Below are 22,005 nucleotides of genomic sequence, written 5' to 3' on the forward strand. Positions count from 1 at the left end.
TCTGGAAGTTTCTATGCAATTTCTGGAAGTTTCTGGATGAATAGTGATCTTATAAGAAAAGGCACCAAGTAGATGAGGGATAAGAAATTAATAAGGGTGTCACTAGAAAGCAGGGTGGGGAAACGAAGGACAATGAATAAAAAATGTCAATGAGCAGCTGACACACCTTCTGACATATAAACAGCCCAGCTCCTCAGGTAATTTGTAAAACTGCCAAGCCTCCCAATTGTGCAAGGTAGATTGATCTCTGGTCTGGAAACTCTGAGGCCTTCTTTGAATGGGGATAAGCATATTCCCCTCTGTTCTTGAGAGGCCCAGAAGCCACCACACCCAACCTCTTCCAACACGCAAATGCCCAACTCTCCAGCTCCTGGAACACACAGTTGCATATGTGGCCACACAACACTTCTTCCATATTTCACAGTACTTACAGCCCTGTAGAAACACAGCAGATTTGATAGGAAAGTTTGATAGAAGCCCAAGATCAGTGCATGCAAACACTAACACAAATGGCTCAACCAGCACCAACCATATCCATAAATCCCCAGGCACAAATTGACCTATTTTCTGATTGTTGCCCATACACCATTTCGTTGTAATAAGAGATATGATGTAAATTTGTTTTTGCAAGTTTGGGAGCTGGGTGGAAAACTGGGGACAAAGGTGGAGGGAAAGTCACACTGGTGATGGATTGGTGTTTGAACTTTGAATGGCTACATGCCTGAAATAATTGTGTTAGAAACAATTTTATAAATCATGGTATTTAAATAAAAAAAATAAATGAATGAATTTTAAAAACCAGTTAAAAGGAGTTCTGAAAATACAAAGAAAAACTTGGGTACAAGCTGTTCTTCCACTCACAGATAATTCATATTAAAACATTTTTAAAAAGAAATTATCAAAAAATAAAAATAAAAATCAATAAAAAGAAACTGTCTATATCCGATAAAATCTCAGAGCAAAAACACATTGTTTCCCACAATTCCTGAAAGATATATTTTAGCATATTTTTGTTTGTTTTGTTTTTGAGCCACATCTGATGATGCTCAGGGGCTTAGGTCTGTGCAGAAATCGCTCCTGGCTCAGGGAACTACATGGGACACCGGGGGATCGAACCACAATCCGTCCTAGGTCAGTGCAAGGCAAATGCCCTACCTCTGTGCCACCACTCCAGCCCCTATTTGAGTAAATATTAATACTGGCCACTTAGTGGACAGAAGTTTCCAAACTGTTTACCAAGTAACATTAGATGCTTGTTCATTACGCTGCACAGGAAACCTCTTTTCTAAGACCCATACTTTTACTATCCCCCTTTCCAAAAGCTTTTGGCTTCAAATTCTAGCCACAATGTCTGAAACATTCCAGAGTTCTCACACAGTCCTTAACTGTGGTATATTAGAATTACCAGAGTGCTTTAAGAAAATATTAACACACAAGCTCCACCCTAGGCCAATAAAACAGAATTGCTGGGAATGAAGCCCAAGCACCAGTGGTTTCTAATACACCCCTTAGGTAATTAGAATTTGTACCCAGATTGAACAGCAAAGTTAGCTGCGATCTGGCTTTCCCTCTGCAGTGGATGCTGTTTATAGTCTATCATACTGGGAGTAATTTAAGGCTAGTGTCCGTATTTGTCCCAATATATCATTAAACACTGTCTCTCCACCCTCAAGAAAACCCCTCCTTTTGAGGCTCACCCACTGAGTGACCTAGAACCTTCTGACAAAAGGTTTCAAGGCTGTATTTAATTCTTAAGACTTCCTATTCACTTAACCCCTCTCCACCTTAAATTTTTTGCCATTAAAGTTTGCACCCAAAACTTAGGCACTTAACTCCCTTCAGCTAAGTCACCTACTCTTTCAGTACCTACAAAGGACTCCATCAGTTATATCCTGCAGTTTTCATCATGGAAACACAACCCTCCAAAACCTCTAATTCAAACCATCCCATTCTCACTGGCTATTTCTTCCAGTTTACTAGCTGATCCCTCCACTTTTTCAGTAACCAATCACTCCTTTCTGCTTTTACTTCCTTGTTATCAAACAGATGTCATCATTATCACTTATGTCGAAGCTTAGAATTGTCTTACCTCTGTTCTTCCATGGCAACGTTCATACAAACACACACACACACATATACACACACACACACCCTTAGCTAATTGATCCCTACACTTTTTCAGTAACCAATCACTCCTTCCTGCTTTTATTTCCCTTGTTATGAAACAGATGTCATCATTATTACTCATGTATAAGCTTAGAATTGTCTTACCTCTATTCTTTCATGGCGACATTCGCACACACACAAATACACACACACCCTTATCAATTCTTGGTCGGTAAAGTCAACTGGCCCTTCTATGACAGTAAACAATCTAAGTTTCATGTTCAAATAGTATTTGATTACTATAAGAAGCAACTATTTTATTCCTCATTTATCTTCAACCCTGTGTTCCCCTCTGCCCATGTCTTCAATCTAAGTCAATTTCTTCACTTCATACTTCAGAAAGTGGAAATGATCACATGGAAACTTCTCAGTATCTGGATTCATATTCTTCCCTCTTCTCATACAAGAAAAAGTTTTTTCCCCTTCTTTATAGAGGAAATTAAAATTCCTGTAATTCTCTTGAGACTTTTAACTAACAATCCTCTTCCATACCTTTAACCTTCACCCTTTATAGGCTTCTTCACATCAACATTAAATAAAATTTCATGTTACTATACTTCCCAATAAAAAAACAACAAAAATATCTCACCTGAACCCTGCATTCTTCCCAAGTCCAGTCCATCTCTTTATGGCCCACCCACAGGCAAGTGTCTTTTAAAAAATGCCACTACTTATTTATCTCCACTTTTGTTCATCTACTGCAATATGTCTTCAGTTTGCACAATCTCTCTGAAATTGCTTTATTAAGGTTGCCAATAACCTCCATATTGCTAAATTCAGTCATTTTATTAGGCCTCTCAACAGAAATCAAGAGCTCCCCATTTCTTGAAGAAATGCTTCAGACTTCTCTACTAGGCTCTAGTTAGTCTCTGACAGCTAATCTTTGATGACCTTTGAGGGATCTCCTTCTTTACTTAACCTTTGAAAAATAGAATTCCATGGCTGGAGCAATAGTACAGAGGGTAGGGTGTTTGCCTTGCACACAGACTTAAGTTCTATATCCAGCACCACATATGGTCGCCAGAGCACACAGCTAGGAGTAAGCCCTATCTAAGCACTGCCATTCAGGTGGTCCAAACGAAAAAACAAAATAGAGTTCTTGGGGCTGAACAGATTGTACAATGGGTTGGGCATTTGCCTAGCATATGACTGACCCAGGTTCAATCTCCAACATCCCATTAGAGTTCCCAAAGCTCTGTCAGAAATTATCCTTGATGGGATCTTTATGGAAAGTGATTCTGCCATGAGTGATCCTGACTCTTGTAAAGATCCAGGAGTAAGCCCTAAGGACTATTAGGTGTGTGTCCCACCCCAAACAAGCAAAAAATAAAAAATAGAGCTCCTTACAGATCAATCCAAAGCCCTTTTCTCATCCTTTAGCATTACCATCCAACAGAACTTTATGTATTGATGATTAAGTTTTACATCTTTTCTTGGTGGGGGGGGTCACACCCGGCAGCACTCAGGAGTTACTCCTGGCTCTATGCTCAGAAATCGCTCCTGGCAAGCCCGGGGGACCATACGGGATGCTGGGGTTCGAACCACTGTACTTCTGCATGCAAGGCAAATGCCTTACCTCCATGCTATATCTCCGGCCACTAAGTTTTATATCTTGATTGTTCAATATAGTAACCAAAGGTCAATTACAGATAGCTAATGTGTTCCTGAAATGTGACTAGTGCAACTGAGAATCTGAGTTTTTTTTTTTTTGGTTTTTGGGTCACACCCGGCAGCACTCAGGGGTTACTCCTGGCTCTATGCTCAGAAATCGCCCTGGCAGGCACAGGGGACCATATGGGATGCTGGGATTCGAACCACCATCTTTCTGCATGAAAGGCAAATGCCTTACCTCCATGCTATCTCTCCGGTCCCAGAGAATCTGAGTTTCTAATTAAACAAGCACATGTAAACTGTATGGGACAATGAAGTCATATAATTTCTTATGGTTCCAAATGCCATCAATGATGCCAACTTTCCTTCTTAGCTTCAATGTCTACATTCAGTGATGAATGTATCTACACTCAAGTATCTCAAAGCCTCCAACTAAGCACAGTTGAAACTAAATTCATGGCATCTTCCACTCCCATAAGAAAAAACCCGTTCCTCCTGCAGTATTCTTATTTCTACAAATGATAAATTATGCTCAATAATCCCACAAACTGGGGATCCAACCTTGACAATTACTTTCTCATTCCCAGACAATGAAACCAATCTTTATAAATTTAACCTCCAAAAAACACCAGCCAAAAGTGTTCATTTTTACTGTCACCATACTCTCTACTTAAAATACTGAAAAAGACTTCTAATAGGTGCATCTGTTCCCATGCAAATGATGACAGCAAGCATAAATTCTTTCATATTCTTCTTATGGTTTGATTCTTTGGGCCACACGTGGTGGAGTTCAGGGGCTAACTGCTGTTTTTTTGCTAAGAGATGAATTTCTAGAAGCACTCTGGGAACCATATGTGATATTCAGAGATCAAACGAGGGTTGATTACATTCAAAGCAAGTGCTTGACTCTGCACCATCTCTCCAGTCCTAGAATCTTTCATATTCGTTCATGTTTTTAACATAAAAATTCAGATTCCTTACCATGGATTCAACCATAATTTCTTAATTGTAGGTCAAATAACAAAAGTAGAAAATAAGTTTCTTTGTGGATTTATATCAGTAAATATGACTTATGTACCTCTTTTATATACCCAATATTTTATTTTATATTCCCAGGGCAATGTGAAAATTAGGGAGAGGCAGTAAAGAAATCACAAGAGGAAAAAGTTGAAGAAGTTCTAAGCCTTGATGATTCTAGTAGATTTTGCCTTAGCTTGTTTATTTTAATTTGTATCCCACTTTGTTCTACTCACCATGGCCTTCTCTCAAGAAATTTCCCAGCTTGTGGACTTCAGCATGCACTTCTTTCTACCCAACATACTTTCCTCTCCATTATTTTCACGCTTAAATAGCCCTAACAGCCCTTCACCAGAGAGGCCTTCCCTTACCGCCCTGCCTAATGAAGCCAGCCTTCTTATAAACTCTGTACTTCTCCTTGATGGTCTTTGCCAAAGCTGCAATTTACCTGTATCCATGCCTTACTAGTTCTGGAGCCATACCTACTGGTGCTCGAGGCTTATCTTAGCTCTGCACTCAGGGATCACTCCTAATAGGGCCAGAAGACCCATCTGAGATGTCTAGAATCAAACCTGGCTCATCTGTATGCAAGACAAGTACCTTACCCGCTGTAATAGCTCTCCAGCACTCAAACTTTCTTAGTTTCACATCTGTGTCCTGTGAAAAGTTTCCTGTTACAATGGTACTATATTGCGTTCTGTTATGTCTCTAAGCCACAAAAGAGTGTCTGGTATGGAAAAACAATTCAGTTTTATAATATAGATTTCTATGGAAGCATTCTTTGAACATTTTGTGCCTGTGGACCAGTATCTGTCCTGCATACTGGTGTATAGATCAGCAGTGATAATGAAGGCAGTGGAGCAATGATTTTCAACCTTTCTACACCTGTGAACGAGTGGACAAAGATTGCCTAATCTCTGTGGCACTATTGCCAAACAGGATAGAATAAAACAAGCAGAAGTAGCAACCTTATCTATATATTACTCTTTACTGATCCCGAAGCATTCAGAAAAATTTGTCAGAGCTTGGCAAATAGAAGGCATTCAAGAAATATTTGTGGAGGAGCCAGAAAGATAGCTCCCTGAGCTGAATGGGAAGGCTTTCCATGTAGAAGGCCCATGCACAATCTCCATCACAGTGAGCCCCCTCTCCAAAACTGCCAGGAACGACACCAAGCATGGAGTTAGGAACAGTACCTGAGAACTCCTGGATGCCTCCCATCCCTCAAACCACCAAATATTTATTGAAGAATGAATAAATTCAAGATTTTAACATTAAAAAATTAGTATGTCTATCAGTTCAAATGAGATTGTTTTCTACAAATGCTGAAATGACATTTGATAAAATTCAATATATATTTTGCAATTAAAAACAGGAAAACTTGAAACCAATGCAATTTCCCGACATGGGTTAAAAAGCAGCCCGTCAGATCAACAGGCGATATTATAATCAACAGTTAGACAGCAAATGAGGCGATTTCACTGAAATCAGAAGCTAAACAAGGATAATCATCCATAGTCTAATAATAGTCTCAAACTTCTTATTCATGTAACCAGAGATAAAACAAAACAATCATAGCTACCAAATAGGAGACAAATTATTATTTGCAGATAACTAAGCCTGCCCCGGAAACAATAAAATAAACAGCAAAGAAATTACAAATACAAATTTAAGTGAAGTGGCGTAATAAATGACAACTCTATAGAACTCAGGAATTACACTGTATAATAACTATAAACAATTAAGTCAGAGGGAAAAGTTTCCACAAAAAATAGTAGCAAAGAAAATTCACATGAAATACTGAATCTAAAAATGTCTGATATACCTGAAAAAAAATGACACAATGTTCCTGAGAAATGAAGAGTATTTGAATAAGTCAAGCTATACAAGATCCCATGATAGCATCTTAACTTTATAAAGGAGTTCATTTAATAAAACCTGGCACCTTTCTACAGAGAAATAGGAGCCACTATAAATCATGCTTTTAAAATAATTTTAGAAAGGAAGAGGTCGGAATATACTGCTGGAATGAGAATGCAGAATAAAAACTCCATGGCGGGGGCAGGTCTGGGAGACAGTTCGCTGACTGAAGTGCTTGCCTCACCAATGTGAAGCTGTGAATTCGATCCCTGGTGTCACTCAGGTGCAAGCACAAGCCTAGCAACTGCTGTCTGTGCTAGGAGGCTTGGCTGACTGTAATGCTTGGCATAACAAGCAACTTCCCAGCCAGGGGTATGTGCAGGCACAATCAATAATGGCAGGAGAGCCCAGCAAGCAGTGCAACTGAACCGAAAGCAAGCACCCTGGGCAGCAGCTCAGAGCCCTGCTGAGCACATGTTATCACAACTAATGAATGTGATATTCAACAAGCACAGAACCCCAAAATGCATGAACACCACTACTAAGGATTGCCCCCACCCTCAAACCCTCACCTTGAGCATATCCATAGGCATCACAACTAAAGAGTGCAAACAAATACATAAGCATTGCCACAATAGGTGCATGGCACATGGTGCTCTCCATGACCACATTTGTGAACAGCACAGTCTAATACATAACATCTGGCAAGTACCGCTACCAGATGTGGGAGCACGAGAAGTGAGTGTGGGCAATGCTTGGTAACAGCAATAGAGGGAAAACGAACCAACATGAAAGGATTCCAACTGTGTAAGAATATAAGTAAAGGGGCCAGAGCAATAGCATAGTGGTAGGATGTTTGCCTTGCACGCGGCTGACCCGGGACAGACACTGGTTCCATTCTTGGTGTTCCATATGGTCCCCCCAAGCCTGCCAGGAGTGATTTATGAGTACAGAGCTGGGAGTAACCTCTGAGCACCTCCAGGTGTGGTCCAAAAACAAATAAATAAGCAACAAAAATGAGAGAATATAAGTAAGAATATAATAATAACATAAGAATATAAGTAAGAAAAATACATTGGGGTGTTCTCTAGATAGAAAAAAACTAAGTTTTCATTTGCTAATTGAAGCTTTGCAACATTTTTCTAATTGCATATAAGAAAGATGTGTTACCTCTGGGAGCACAGCATTATTGTAAAATGTCTAATACCAATAATCCAGACAATGGGAAACTCTTTGTTTATGCTAAAATCTGGCCTGTCCGACAAACCCTGGGTTCTCCTCCAGTACTGCATTTTGTGAGCATGAAGTCCAAGGATCAAATGAAATCCAATTTCCACGTAAATATTACTATGTGGGCAGAAACAGCACAGGATTTTTAAGTGGTTATTTAACTATTTATCCCCTACGGTCCAGTAACTTGAACTCTGAACAGAACAACACACAGGCTAATTTTTTACATAGGTGAGACCAATAACTAGTGCTATAACTCAGGCATTTATAAGAGAAACAGCTCAACTGGTACATCAAGAACGAGATGCTTTGGTATCTTATTTCTGCAGTAATGCCAGTTGCTGCTAAATAGCCCTTGCCCCAAATTCGTTTTCATTTTAATTTTGTCTTCTCCTTTCTAAACAAAATGAAGACACAGATAATAACTTTTCTAGGAATACTTGTAATAGAAATCAGCAGCTGCATTTACTTAAGCTTTCAGGAGCAACATTTAAGACTTCCAAAATTCATGACCAAAGAATTGAATAATAAAAAATCAAACCAGAAAAACACCTGCTTATGGGGCTAGAGAGATAGCACAGTGATAGGACTTTTGCCTTGCATGCGGCCGACCCAGGAGGGACCTGATTCGATTCCCGGCATCCCATATGGTTCCCTAGCCTTCCAGGGGCGATTTCTGAGTGTAGAGCCATGAGTGGCCCCTAAGCACCACTGGATGTGGCCCCAAAGCCAATCAGTCAATTAATCAAGAAATAAAGTTAAAAAAAGAAAATGCCCACTTAAACTATTCAATAAGAAGTCATGGTGCCAGGGGCTAAAGAGAGTACTGCAAGTAAGGCGGTGCCTTGCATGCAACCAACCTGGGTTTGATCCCCAGCATCCCATATGGTTCCTATAGCACCACAAAGAGTGAGCCCTAAGTGGAGAGCCATATGTCAGCCCAGAGCACAGTGGGCTCTGGCCCCAAAACACACAAATGAACAAAAAACACAGCAAACGGACCGCAGTTCAATCCTCCAGTGTCCCATATAGTCCCCCACACCAGGGGCGATTTCTGAGCACATAGCCAGGAGTAACCCCTGAGCGTCAAATGGGTGTGCCCCCCCCAAAAAAAAATCCACAGCAAAAAAAGAACTAATGGTGCTAGCAATGAGGACTGTAGCTAAATGAAAGTATGTGTAAGTCCTGTCTCCAATGAGCCAACAACCACTCATCTAAGGACTCAACCAAGAGATAAGCAAGCCATTTGCTTCCAGATTCATGTGGTTACAATTCTCTTTTCCATAGCAACCACAGAGCGGTCTCACTAGTAGTCAGGTGCCCATTTTCTTCTTCCTCCTAACAGTACAATTAGATGATAAGCAAAGAACAGACTACACAGAAAGTCGATGATGACTTGCTTCAAATGGATTAGGAGGAAAGAACAGAAACAGTGAGAAGACCATCATCTTTTGATTAAGGAGTGTCTTGAGGACATGAGGCTTAAAATAAAAGACTAAAATTATTTGAAAGGGCAAAAAAAAGGGGATGTCTGGTATCAGGGCAATTTTGCAGCTTCTGGAAATATTGTATCAAATGAAGGAAAACATGATGATTTTAATATGTCAAAATTTCAAGAGTGGAATTGAAAGGCTTCAAACCTATTGTGAGCTGCTCTCTGGGCATTATTACAATAATGTATTTAATTTTTCTTAAAACCCATAGAGAAGTGAGACTATTCTATGTCTATCTCTCTCCCTCTGACTTCTTCCACTCAGCATAATAGACTCCATGTATATTCATGTATAGGAAAATTTCATGGCATTGGTGATTGAAATGTTGCACTGGTGAAGTGGGGGTGTTCTGTTTATAACTACAATCATGCTTGTAACTGTGGTGCTTAAATAAAGATTTTATAAAAAAAATTCTTAATCCAATAAAAGCTCCAAATCTAGCAGGTTAAGAAATAAAAAACAATTACCAAATGGTTCATTCACTCATGGAAGGTATGTGAAGCAAATAAACTGGCAAAGTGTCATCACAACAACTCTTAGAACAAAGAGGATCTACCAGAGACAAAGGGAACATTGTGGAAAGAATGAGGAGAGGGGCTCACTTTGACCATGTAATGGAACTGAAATTTTGCTAAGGGGGTTGGTGGTCATGGTGGTGTGTCTCATATATACATGCAGAGGAATGAAGCTGCGCTCTTGTAATTTTATAGAAGGGTAGCCAATGACAAGTCAATAAAAATTTCCTTTAAAAACATAATTGTTTCCTAAAAACACTCATAAACCGTCTGTGCTTTAAACATTGGCTGGAACTTCTTACAACTACCAGTTCCACAATAATGATTTAGCTTACTGACAACAGAGTCGGGAGCTCAAAGAAATGCAGCATCAGAAATGCAGATCAGGGCTGGAAAGAGCTCCTTGCTGGACTCATGTTCTGCAAACAAGAGCTAAGCAGTGACCACGGAGCACCCAGCCTAGAATAACCCCCTGAGCATGTTGGGTGTGGTTCAAAAAATAATAAAAAGGCAAGAAAGCAAAGCCAGTCCCATTTTCAACTTCCTAAGGCTTCTGCCAGCCTTTCTTTTCTGCTTAGCCTAACCGCTTTGTGAAGGCAATGCTAATCTTTATGCTGCCTTGAGAAAATAGAGAATACAGGCTAAGATGGTAAATAAAAGATGTGAAATAGCGTGTCTTAAATACAGGGAGTATTCAAGTTAATATTTGTTAAATGAAAAATCAACTCCATTCAGAAAGATACTCACTGTTTGAAGCTATATCAATCAAAAGAGTTTCTTCCGCTTCTGGGGAAAAAGAAGAAAGAAAAGTATTAGAGAAGAAAAAAAAAACATTCATTACAAACAAAGAAACCAGATGACTAACTAAACAACCTCCCTTATTATTGCCTCTCTTTCTCTTTCGTAGAACACATCTTAAAACATCCTTGGCTTTTTTTTTAACATTTTTCTAAAAGGATCTTAATAGCTCCAGGTTCTAAGAATTATGAGCAATTCCACTAATGGAAAAATGAACTGAACAAGTAACCAAAATGAATGAATTGAAGTGAATTAATGAAGGAGAAATTAATATACCAGGGAATGAAACATTACTTCAAGTGAAGGTAAGTTCAATTTCCTTCAACTATAAATTATTGACTTAATTAATCTAAACCTACCATTTAGACACGTCTTACAGTCAAGGAAGTAACCCAAAAGCCCAAAAGCTTGCTTCAGAAACTTCCCAGTACACAATTTATCTCCTCTCTCTGCCCAGTATAACACCAGAGTTTATCTGAAGCTCTTTTCCTCACACTACAATTAAGACCTGTGAGCCTATGACTAACCACACTCAGTAAGTATAAAATTGGGCAAAGCAGCCTTCAATTTCAGAGTTCCCTTTTCTCTTAATGGTTCACCAGAACTTCCTTCCCTCTAAAATCTAGACTTAACACATCTCATAGCTCATTTTCTCTAACTTCCTTGGATATGGTTAACAGACCTGCGAGATCATCCTGGCTAGCTGCACTCTGAGGTCTGTCTTCTCAATATCAGCCTGGATCCACCTTAGCCAGGGGAAGTAATATCAGCCATGTCTAGTGTCCTTAAAGCTTGCTTCCATTATTCAGGTACAATAGATTGAACAGATAAGGAACTACCTTAGTTGTCTTATATTCTGAAATAATCTCAACACTAAACAGCAATGAGGAAGCATGGATGATAGGACATGAGACATAGGTAATTTTTTATGTTCATTCTTGTTTTTCGATAAACTTAAGTTCTTCAAAACTTAAGTATTGGAACTAAGGGAGATAGCTCAAATGGCAAGTGAGCATCTACTGCACGAACATTTCAGAGAACTGCTGGGTGGGCTCCAAGAAAGCAAAAACAAGAAACCATAAAATTAAATAAATAAATAAATAAATAAATAAATAAAAACAAAAAAACCCTCCTAAGTCTTGAGTCAGCATAGACTTTTAAAAAATAATGTCTTTATTTAAGCACCATGAGTTCAAACATGTTTGAGTCTGCATACTTTTAAAATAGTTATAGGTTGGGAAACAGGAAGGATGTGAAAAGACAAGGAGGAAACCTTTTGTCATGAAGAACTACTATGTGCAAGCATACATACTTTCTGAGGTTACAGTCTAACTATTTCTTTAGGGGTCAGGGTGTTGGGCCACACCTGGTGGTGTTGAAGAACTATTCCTGGCTCTATGCTCAGGACTAACCTCTGGAGGAGTTTAGCAGACTATATGTGGTGCCAGGATCAAACTTTGCTTGGTGACATGAAGGCAAGTGCCTTACTGTCTACTCTTTCTTTCAGGCTCTCTGTCTAGCTCTAAATATGTATGCATGCATGCATGTATGTATGTATGTACGTATGTATGTATTTATATTGGATTTGGAGCGACACCTAGAAATGCTTCAAGGTTACTCATGGCTCTGCACTCAGGAATCACTCTTGTTAGTGCCTTGGAAGGGGCGGTGTCATGGGATGTCAAATACTGAATCCAGGTGCAAGGCAACAAGTGTCTTACTTGCTATACTATTGTTCTGGCCCCTAATTAAAAAATATTGACAGGAACAGGGTAAAAGAGACTAATAGTATCACAAGAAGGAAGAGAGGCTAATAGGATATTAAAGCCTTATTCTTTGGCTTTTCTCCTTAAAGGGCTGGGTAAATAATACCATGAAAAGTGAAGTTACCATAGTAACTTTTCGTGCATGAGTCTTATTTCATCTATCTCCCTCACACAAGACAGGCTAAACAGCTATGGCTTCATCTATACAATGTGGATACTATTCACTGTGGAAATTTTTCACTCTTAATATGAGCTATCTTAAAAAGTCATACCCAGTTAGCACTTGTACTTATAGGTATGCATATATCCTAAGAAAATATATGTACAGGAATACTGATATGTAGAGATGTTTATCACATCACAACTTATACTAGGTGATAAAGAACTCAAGTGTCAAACCTGGGGAGCTGGGAGGTTATAAATAAGATGAAAATATATATACTATCAATAGCATGGAAAAGTATGTGGAACAGGTAAAAACAACTATATGTATACACACACACACATATATATATATGATATACATACATATATATATATGTATAAGTACCACTAACCCTAAAAGTCTTATGTAGGAAAAAATTGGTTATTATGGAGAGATGGGAATTTACTTTCTTTTCAAGTACTAATGATAAAAAAAAGTTCAATGTAGTTTTAGAAAGATTCCAGGTAAAGTAACAAGCTTCAAATTTTACCAGCAAAGGTAGAGCTGATACCAAATACCTCTGTCTCTAGAAGCCTATGGAACCACCATAATGCATCTGTTCTCTAGTAATCTATTTCCTTTCTGGAGCACTGTGAAATGACAGAAGCAAAACCACCTACACAAACCCCTCAACTTTTGCGTCTCATTGTAGCAGATGAAACAACAGATTTTCTGTTCTCAGTCCTCAAATTTGAAGGCAGGAAGCCAAATATTTCCTCTTAGAGTCAATTTTCTGATGATTCACCAATGTCAAAGTTTTAGAATGAGTATAATTGACTGTAAGCTATCATTACAATCTGGAAAGGCGTGTGGTCAAATGCTCTGGCTTCAAGTAGTGTGAAGAGAAAACACTGAATGTGTGTGGATACCAATGGCCTTTTATATACTTACAATGAGAGGTCTCCCAATTAAGTCCAAGAATAGCATTTCAACCCAGATACAAATGTACCAGATGAAAAGACAACTTCTATATGCAACAGAATACATATATTTCTAATCCCAGTCAAGGAAGCAGGTGAGAAGAAAGTTCCATTTCCCCTATTGAACTCTTAGAGAAAGTTTCGTTTTTCTCTATGTTAGACTAATAAAACACCTTTTATTGCAAAGACTAAAATTTAAGTTTTATGAGGATTGCTAAACAAACATACATGACATAACAATGCATTCATTACCAAAGAAAAACATGAAACCAGGTCAGCAATTAAATTAGTACCTTGAACACACTTAAAATGACTATTTATAGAAATGATATCTTGAACACGCTGTTCCTTCTGGTGTGACTGGATTATTAACCTAGGAAACAGAACAATATATCAACGAATAGCTTCTAAAAAATGGCAGCATTTAGCAAGCACAGGAACTGCTGTTAAAAAATGTGGCAATTATTAGAGCTGTTGTATCTTGGTCACTGGATTTGAGCTTCATGACAGCTAAATATTGCTCCAGTCGAAAGGGATCTGAGTAGTGCTCAATATAGAAATATTCGCTGTTCTACATCATGAAGAAAAAATACCTATCTTAAGATTCATGAATCACAACACATATACCTTCAGAGTACTCCTACCAGAGTGACCAGACAGATGGAAAGTCCATATGTGCAGATACATTGCTGTACTTCACAGCAACAGACTAGGCAAACTTATTTATCCAGCCACACATTTTCTTTTCCATTGATGAAAATAACAGTATCTCTAGTACCTTGAATAATACCTGCCACAGCAGAACAGAAATTTGTCATATAAACTGGGAATTTTTTTTTATTTTGGATCACACTAGGTGTGACCAAGTAGGTGTGATTTTTTTCCTGGCTCTGTGCTCAAGACTGACCCATGAGGTGCTCACTGGGTCACAGGCAGAATCAGGAATTCAAACTGGGGTCGGCTACATGCAAGGCAAGTATCTTAGCTCCTGTAATATCTCTCAGGTTCCAAACTTGAAAATTCTGTTTTTGGGGGGTGTTACACCCAGCAGTGCTCAGGGATTATTCCTAGCTCTGCACTCAGAAATCACTTCTGGCAGGCTCAGGGGACCATATGGGGTGCCAAGAATCAAACCTGGGTCTGTCCCAGGTCAGCTGCGTGCAAGGCAAATACCCTGCTGCTGTGCTCTAGCTCCAGCCCCCCAAATTGAAAAATTCTTAAGTGAGTTTTCCAATTATATTCCCAAGGCTTCTACGCACACAAGAAAAATTAGTTCTTTCTTTTCAAACAAGTATACAGCTCCATGGAGGTTTAAGAATAGGTGGTTAGTCAGGTTTAGTTACCAAAAGGCAACAGTACAAGCAAGGTGCCTTTAGTTCTTGAGTTTTCACTCCGGTTTCCAGCTTCACGTTGCTATTTTCTACAAAAACACAACTGATTTGGGTTCTCCAGAATAAAATCTGAGACTCCTACATACTGCCATGATTCTGAAATAAGAATACTCACTTATTACCTCTCCCCAGAATCAAGAGAAAACCCTGTAAACCTATTGGCAAATAGACATTCCGAATGCTTTTTAGCTTATTCCTAAATGAGTAGCCTTTAGGTGTCTTTTTCAAAAAAACAAAAAACAAAAACAAAAACAAACAAACAAAAAACAGGAATACTGTCTTCTTCTGTTGAGATACAACTCAAATATCTTCTCTGTGAAACAACTCTCATATCCCTGAATGGAACTAGTGGCCACATCCTCTTAACTCACCCTTGTAGAAGGGCAGGCACTTACATACTCAGTCCCCTTATATGATGGGGAAGATTTCTGATGCCAACACCCATGCAGCCTAAAAGCCATAGATATGTAGGTTCTGAACACAAAGATCCATCAATCAACACCCCGGGTTGGCTAAACCTATGAACATACCCCATGGACAGAAAAAGACCTGGGTATAAACTGTCCTGCCCAGTTCAAACCTGCACTATTCAAGGGCCAATAAATATTTTGAAAGGCATATTTATTACTCGAGATGATTTGAATTCCTTAAAGCAAGGGCACTATCATATTCAACTTTATCTCCTGCCTAATAAATGCTTAAGTACTGATTAAGGTAATAAATTAGTTTATTTAAGCTCTTAGCATAAATGGATTTATAGATATAGAACTGTTCAAATTAACATTAAAATGTCACTGTCAGGGGCTGAATGATAGAACAGTGGTAAGGCATTTGCCTTGCATGTGGCCAACCTGGGACAGACCTGAGTTCGATTCCAGGCATCCCATATGGTCCCCCGAGCCTGCCAAGAACTATTTCTGAGCGCAGAGCCAGGAGTAACTCCTGAGTGCTGCTGGATCTGGCCCCAAAACAAACAAAAATGTCACTGTTGGGGCTGGAGCAAAAGTACAGCATGAAGGCATTTGCCTTGCATGCAGTAGGCCTGGGTTTAATTCCTGGTGCCCTGAGCACAGAACTAGGAGTAACTCCTCAGCACTGGCAGGTTTTGCCTTAAACCCTGTCTCTCCCAAAAATCACTGTTTCAAAGGACTTCATTTGTTTTTGTTGTCCCTTGAGTGCCATGTTTCAAATTTTCCCATATTTTTCAAATATCACACTTGTAAAGGAGATAACCCGAGAAAGAAATTGGTTAGTTAGAACTAAGGGAAAGAAAAGAAAAATTTATGCTGGGGTTTCAAGAGAGCTCAATGGGCTGAGCACATGCTCTGTATACAGGAAGCCCAGGTTCAGCCCCTGGTGCCACATGGTTCTTTAAGCACTGAATTTGAAGCAGCACTTGAGCAATGCTGGTTGTGGCCTGAAAACACCTCCAAAAAATTTGTGTTGTCTTTCTGCTCTTTTCTTGCTTGCATGCTTTATATTTAAAGTCTGTAAACTTTGTATTTTAAGGTGATTAGCAGAATATGGATCAGACTACTTGCAATCTGCAAAGTCTGAGTTGAAAAGAGCCCTTAAACCTAAATGGACATGAGAAACGATGTAGGTACCAGCCTAACAAAGCAGGGATCGAAGAGAAAGTTACAGGGCAGGAGAGAGAGGCGCTCGCCTTCCATGTGGCCGCACTGGGTTCAATCCCCAGCACCCCACGTGCTCCAAGCACCATCAAGTGTGATCTCTGAATACAGAGCTAATATTAAGCCGTGGGTACCTCCAGGTGTGGTGCCAATCCTCATAATAAAAAGAAAATAAAATAGGCTTTTAGTTCATTGATTTAAAAAATGGCCAGACCAAACCGTTTTGATCACCCTAGTCTGAGAATAAACTCAAGGGACAAGAATTTGAAGACTATAGGCAGTATTAGAGAATTAGGTACTTCAATAAGGGACCAAAAGAAACCTCTTAGATAAATGTAATGCTACCTGAATTAAACCTCAACCAATTATGCTATTTCCTAACCGTGACAACCTTGTATTGCTGCTGGACTACTGGACAACAAAGGGACCAGGGTGATAGTAAAGCAGGTAAGGCATTTGACATGCATGCAGCCACTGGTATCAATCCCCAGTATCCCATTTGGTCCCCCAAGCATCATTAGAAGTGATTCTGAGTGCAGAGCCATGAGTAACCCCTGAGCATTGCCAGTTGTGGCTCCAAAACCTACCACCCCAAAAATACCAACCCATAACTATTTTTGTAAATCACAGTGCTTTCATAATAGAATATATATAAATAATATATTTCATAAGTGACTAACTTTGTACCTGAACTTTTATATCTATTAATGGATAATCGTGCTAATATTTCACAGCAACTCCCACCTGAGAATTAAATGAACTAATTCATGCCAAGTGCTTAAAATAGTACCTGGACATATGCAGCATTAATTGTTGCTATAATACCTTAACTTACACAGAACCTATGAGTTTTATTATTCTGTGCAGAAATCATAAATATTTAGAGAAGCTACCAATGCAAGTTTAAAAGTTCTACTAGAGCAAGAGCCTCTAGAAGCATTTTTTCCCTTTATAAAAAATTTTTTTGGGTCACACCTTGTGGTGTGTACTCAAGGCTTCCTCTTGTCTCTGCATTCAGGGATCACTCCTGGTAGCCTCAGGAACCCATATGTGGTACTGAGGACTGAACCCAGTTTGGTCAAATTAGAGGTCAGACCTGAAAGGTCAGACCCTACCCAGGGTACTATCTCTCTCACCCTACTGCAGATTATTTCTTGAAAACCCAGGATACCAGTTTCTAGGGCATTTATTTCAGAAAACATTAGGAATTAGAATAAGCTATTTCCAAATGTCCTAGTGCTCTGGCCCTGGAGGTATTTTTAAGTTCTGTTTTCACTCCTTATTAGCCAAACCTACCCAGGGGTTGCCAATATAGCTGTTTTATCTAATCCTCCTCATTATCTTTACCAAAGAGGAAACCAAGGTTCAGAAATGTGATCTGCCTAACAGTCACATCTTTTCACCCCCAAACTAGCCATTGGAACATAACAGAAGTGTTCCACTTCCCAACTGGTGTGGATTTTTCGTGGAACTTACTTTGATTAAACTTGTTTTCCAGGGTTTGATGAAATTGGGAGAAAATAAAACAAACCTCTCATATCAAGACAACTGACTAAGCGGGAGAGCTATTACAGTAAAATGACCATTTAGAAGGGCATTCAGATGCTCAGAAAATGATGGGGCTATAGGACCCACCTAGAGAGATAGTACAGTGGCAGAGGCACTTGCCTTGCATGTTTTTGACCAGAATATGATCCTAGGCACTCCATATGTTGTCCATGAGTGATCCCTGGGCACAGAGCCAGGAGAAAGCTCTGAGCTCTCCTGAGTGTAGACCCCTCCAAAAAAAAAAGCTAAAGAAAGACAGAAAGATAAAATTCTGAGGCTAGGTATAGCAGGCAAGACCAATGGGAAGGTCTGCATAAATTGCATAGTGCAGACACAGACCTTGAACACCCTAACTGCAGGCAAAGCCTGAGGAAAATGTGCAGACAGAAAGGACAGGATTTAAGTGATCAGCAAGTCTGAAACTCTGCTGTGAAGAAACTTGAGCATAAGGGGAGCCCTCATATAAGTCAAGGTTCCCAAAGCTCCTTAAAGAGGGTAGAGTGGCAATCCCAGTGTCATGGAGGTCTGCACGCTTCATGACTTTTCCACACAAGTCAGTGAACTAGCAAGGCAGTAACTGGCCTATAGCAAGCCACTGCTTAATTAATGAATATGCCTTCCAGCAAGTGGAACCAGGGGGAGCAGGGGAGACTGGAGGAACCAGTCGAATGGGGTTAGGAAAAAGGCACCTTTATAAAGTGGTGCTCACAATAAGGTGTGGCTGTGACACTTTGACTTTTGCAAACCACTTTCACGTTGACCATTCTGCAGGAGTCACCAATGGGCAAGGTAGATGGATCAGCTAGTTGGGGTTCGGGTTGCACTGATGAGGACAGTAAGGCCCAGCCCGTTTTTTATTGACATGCTGGGGATTACACAATCCATGTCAGTTGCAGGGGGTGGGGGAAGGAACCAAGCACCCCGGCTTCCTGCTCCCCGCCCCTGGCTCTTTCCACCGAACAGCACAGCCAGGCAGGCTCCAGCTAGCGGCTTGGAAGTTGGGGCCAGAGCCCCCGCCCCGGGTAAGGGGGTGCAGAGATCACTGCGTTGCACACCTGGGTCTCACCCGGATAGCCTGAAGGGGTGAGAAAGTGAGTGGCTAAACGACGGGGGGCGGGGGGTAATGGCAGGCAATCAGGTGGCTACTTACTCATAAAGCCCGTTCCTTTGCGCTAAAATCAGGGTGCAGGGCTCCCGGACTGGACCCCTCAGTTCTAATCCCCGGAGAGTATGTGAGCTTGGGTCAAGGGGTCTGCTCAGAAAGCGCGGTTTGGGTGGGGGAACCAACCCGGAGACTCCCGCTCTCCCGAGGATCGCTCCCCCAAGCCAGCCCCCTTCGCCCCAGCTTCCCCGCCGCCGCCGCCGCAGCCGCCGCCGCGCCCCGCAGTCCCCCCCAGGCTCCTCCACCCCCGGCTTGGCGCCGCCTCCCTTCCCCCTTTTCTCAGGCGGATACAGCTAGGGGCTGGGTTCCGACCGGGAGCTGCGGCTCCATCCGGACTGCAGATTCGAAGACACAGCCTAGCGACCACCGGCCTGGGCCCCGCGTCGCCAACGCAAAGAGGTTCCACGCTGGGCACCCGAAGCCGGAGCGGGGTGACGGGCGTAGGGAACCGAGAGCCTGGCCCGAGAGAGAGCGGCGCCCGGCGCTGCCGCCAGTTTTCCAGGCCGCCGCGGAGTCCGCCCCCTGTGGCCATGCTCAGGAACTGCAGTTTAGTGACAGACCCGACGGACTGGGGTTGTCTATCACGTCCAGCAGTGAATTCCCTTTATTTTTTTTGTAAAAATTAATACCTTTATTTAAACACCTTGATTACAAACATGATTGTGGTTGGGTTTCAGCCACGTAAAGAACACCCCCCCCCTTCACCAGTGCAACATTCCCATCACCAATGTCCCAAATCTCCTCCTCCTGTACTGTAGACAGGCTTTCTACTTCCCTCATTCATTCAAATTGTTAGGATAATTCTCAGTGTTGCTATTTCTCTAACTGCGCTCACCATTCTTTGTAGTGAGCTTCATGTCGTGAGCCTGACCTTCCAGCCCTCCTCTCTTTGTCTCTGACGTTTATTACCAAAATGTCTTTCATTTTTCTTAAGACCCATAGAGGAGGGAGACTATTCTGCATCTCTCTCTCCCTTTGACTTATTTCACTCAGAGGCTCTCTGCATACCCAGGGTCATTTTCCCCTAAAAATTAGATTCTAAATAATAATCATTTATAATCTGTCACTCTTTTGAGTATAATCTGGCACCGTGGTAAGGAATACTTGGGCAACTGGACAGCTAAATCTTTTCCTATATATTTAAATAAATATTGTCAGCTAAACAAACAAAAATCAATCAATCAAGTTTCTCTGTGACACCGGAATGGTTCCGGAAGGCTTTGAAGATGCCCATAGAAAAAAACAGTCTTGGGAGACCTCAAAGGTGTTGAACTAATAGGACCCACAACTACCTCCTCACAAAATAAAAACAATCTGATTAAAATTATAATACAGGGCAACATCACATCAAGCTGGCCGTCCTCTCTTTCCTCCCTTATCTAAATTAGACCTCTGCAGGCAACCTCCAGTGGACAATGACTGTATAAGACCGAGACCCTGGCCAAGACCCCTTGCCTAATTTGGGGGGATTGTATTTTGGGCCACATTCAGCTGAGTTTGGGAGGTGGGGGAGGCTGCTCCTGATTTGTGCTGAATAGATACTTTTGCAGGTGCCCAAGCATTCTGCGGGGCTGGACATTAAGCTTGGAGCTTCCTCATGCGAAAGCATGTGCTTCAGCACAACACTGGCCGACAAAAGGAACTCACTGTCATTTCACACAACCGCTAAGCTTGAACCTTCAAAGTCATGTCTTCTCCTCTTTCCTAATTCATCTGTGCTCAATTAGTCAACAAACCTTGTGAATATTTTCTTTGGAATTCTACGTTATTATATTTCCATTTTCACTGCCATCACTTGTAACGGGCAAAATTCATTGTAAGTCCTTGTAATGTCTCTGTTAACCATTGAACTCTTCCAGCAGTCATAAATATATGCTTCCCAAGTTACATAGAAGCCCACTGAGCTCAACAAGTGAAAGCAATAAACCAGGATTCTCAACGAGCAACACCCAACTCAATACATCCACATTTACTTTAACAACAGCATTGTGAGATATTACAATTTTCACAAATTTTCTTTCACCAAGCTATATTTTTGGTCATTACATTTGTCATGCTGCTATAAAAAGCAATATAAGTTATTTTGTGCCTGTTAATGGGGGCAGTTTTATGGAGTGAGTGGGAAACTGGGACATTAGTGGAAGGAAGATCACACCGATGGTAGGAATGATATTTGGAATTTAATTCCTGAAACAACTGTGTTGTTCATAAACTTTGTAAACTAAGTGTTTAAATTAAATAAGTAAAAATAATAAAAAGCATGCTTCCCAGAGAAGTTTTACTTCTGTTATTCATGTGCTCCAGAATCTGCAGTACACTAGATATTGCAACTAATTTTCAATTTTTAATAACTAGGATGGTGTGATGTGGTGGTAGAGAATCAAAACAGACCCATTCAGAGAGAGAAAAATTTATATTCAACATATGTGATGTTACAGATTAGTAGAGAGAATGATTTATCTACTAAACATTGTAGGGGCTGTTGACAATCTCTATGGGAAATGATGCAATCTATCCCTATCTTAAACTGTAGAGGGAGAAAATCAATTCCAGGTGGATTAACGATCTAAATGTGTAAAGACTTGACAACTTCCCAAAGAAAATTGGGGACTATCTTCATGGCATTGCAATAGGAAATGAGAATAACTGCCTGGGCCACTGGTCATCACAGACAACAATTGATTGATAT

The 22,005-nt window shown here is 40.5% G+C and overlaps 1 protein-coding gene across 1 annotated transcript in view; it reads right to left on the bottom strand.

Moving 5' to 3' along the window:
• Positions 1-19,741, bottom strand: part of OCRL (OCRL inositol polyphosphate-5-phosphatase) — an 81,267-nt gene extending 61,526 nt beyond the window's left edge. The window contains exons 1-4 of the mRNA XM_049766656.1: positions 19,610-19,741; positions 19,305-19,386; positions 13,875-13,954; positions 10,640-10,678 (exon numbers count right to left, since the gene is read on the bottom strand). Coding sequence (XP_049622613.1) covers positions 10,640-10,678; positions 13,875-13,954; positions 19,305-19,386; positions 19,610-19,646 — 238 coding nt within the window. The 5' untranslated portion in view covers positions 19,647-19,741. The remainder of the gene's footprint in view (positions 1-10,639; positions 10,679-13,874; positions 13,955-19,304; positions 19,387-19,609) is intronic.
• Positions 19,742-22,005: the final 2,264 nt, after the last annotated feature.

Source organism: Suncus etruscus, chromosome X (assembly GCF_024139225.1).
Source record: "Suncus etruscus isolate mSunEtr1 chromosome X, mSunEtr1.pri.cur, whole genome shotgun sequence".
Lineage (NCBI taxonomy): Eukaryota > Metazoa > Chordata > Mammalia > Eulipotyphla > Soricidae > Suncus > Suncus etruscus.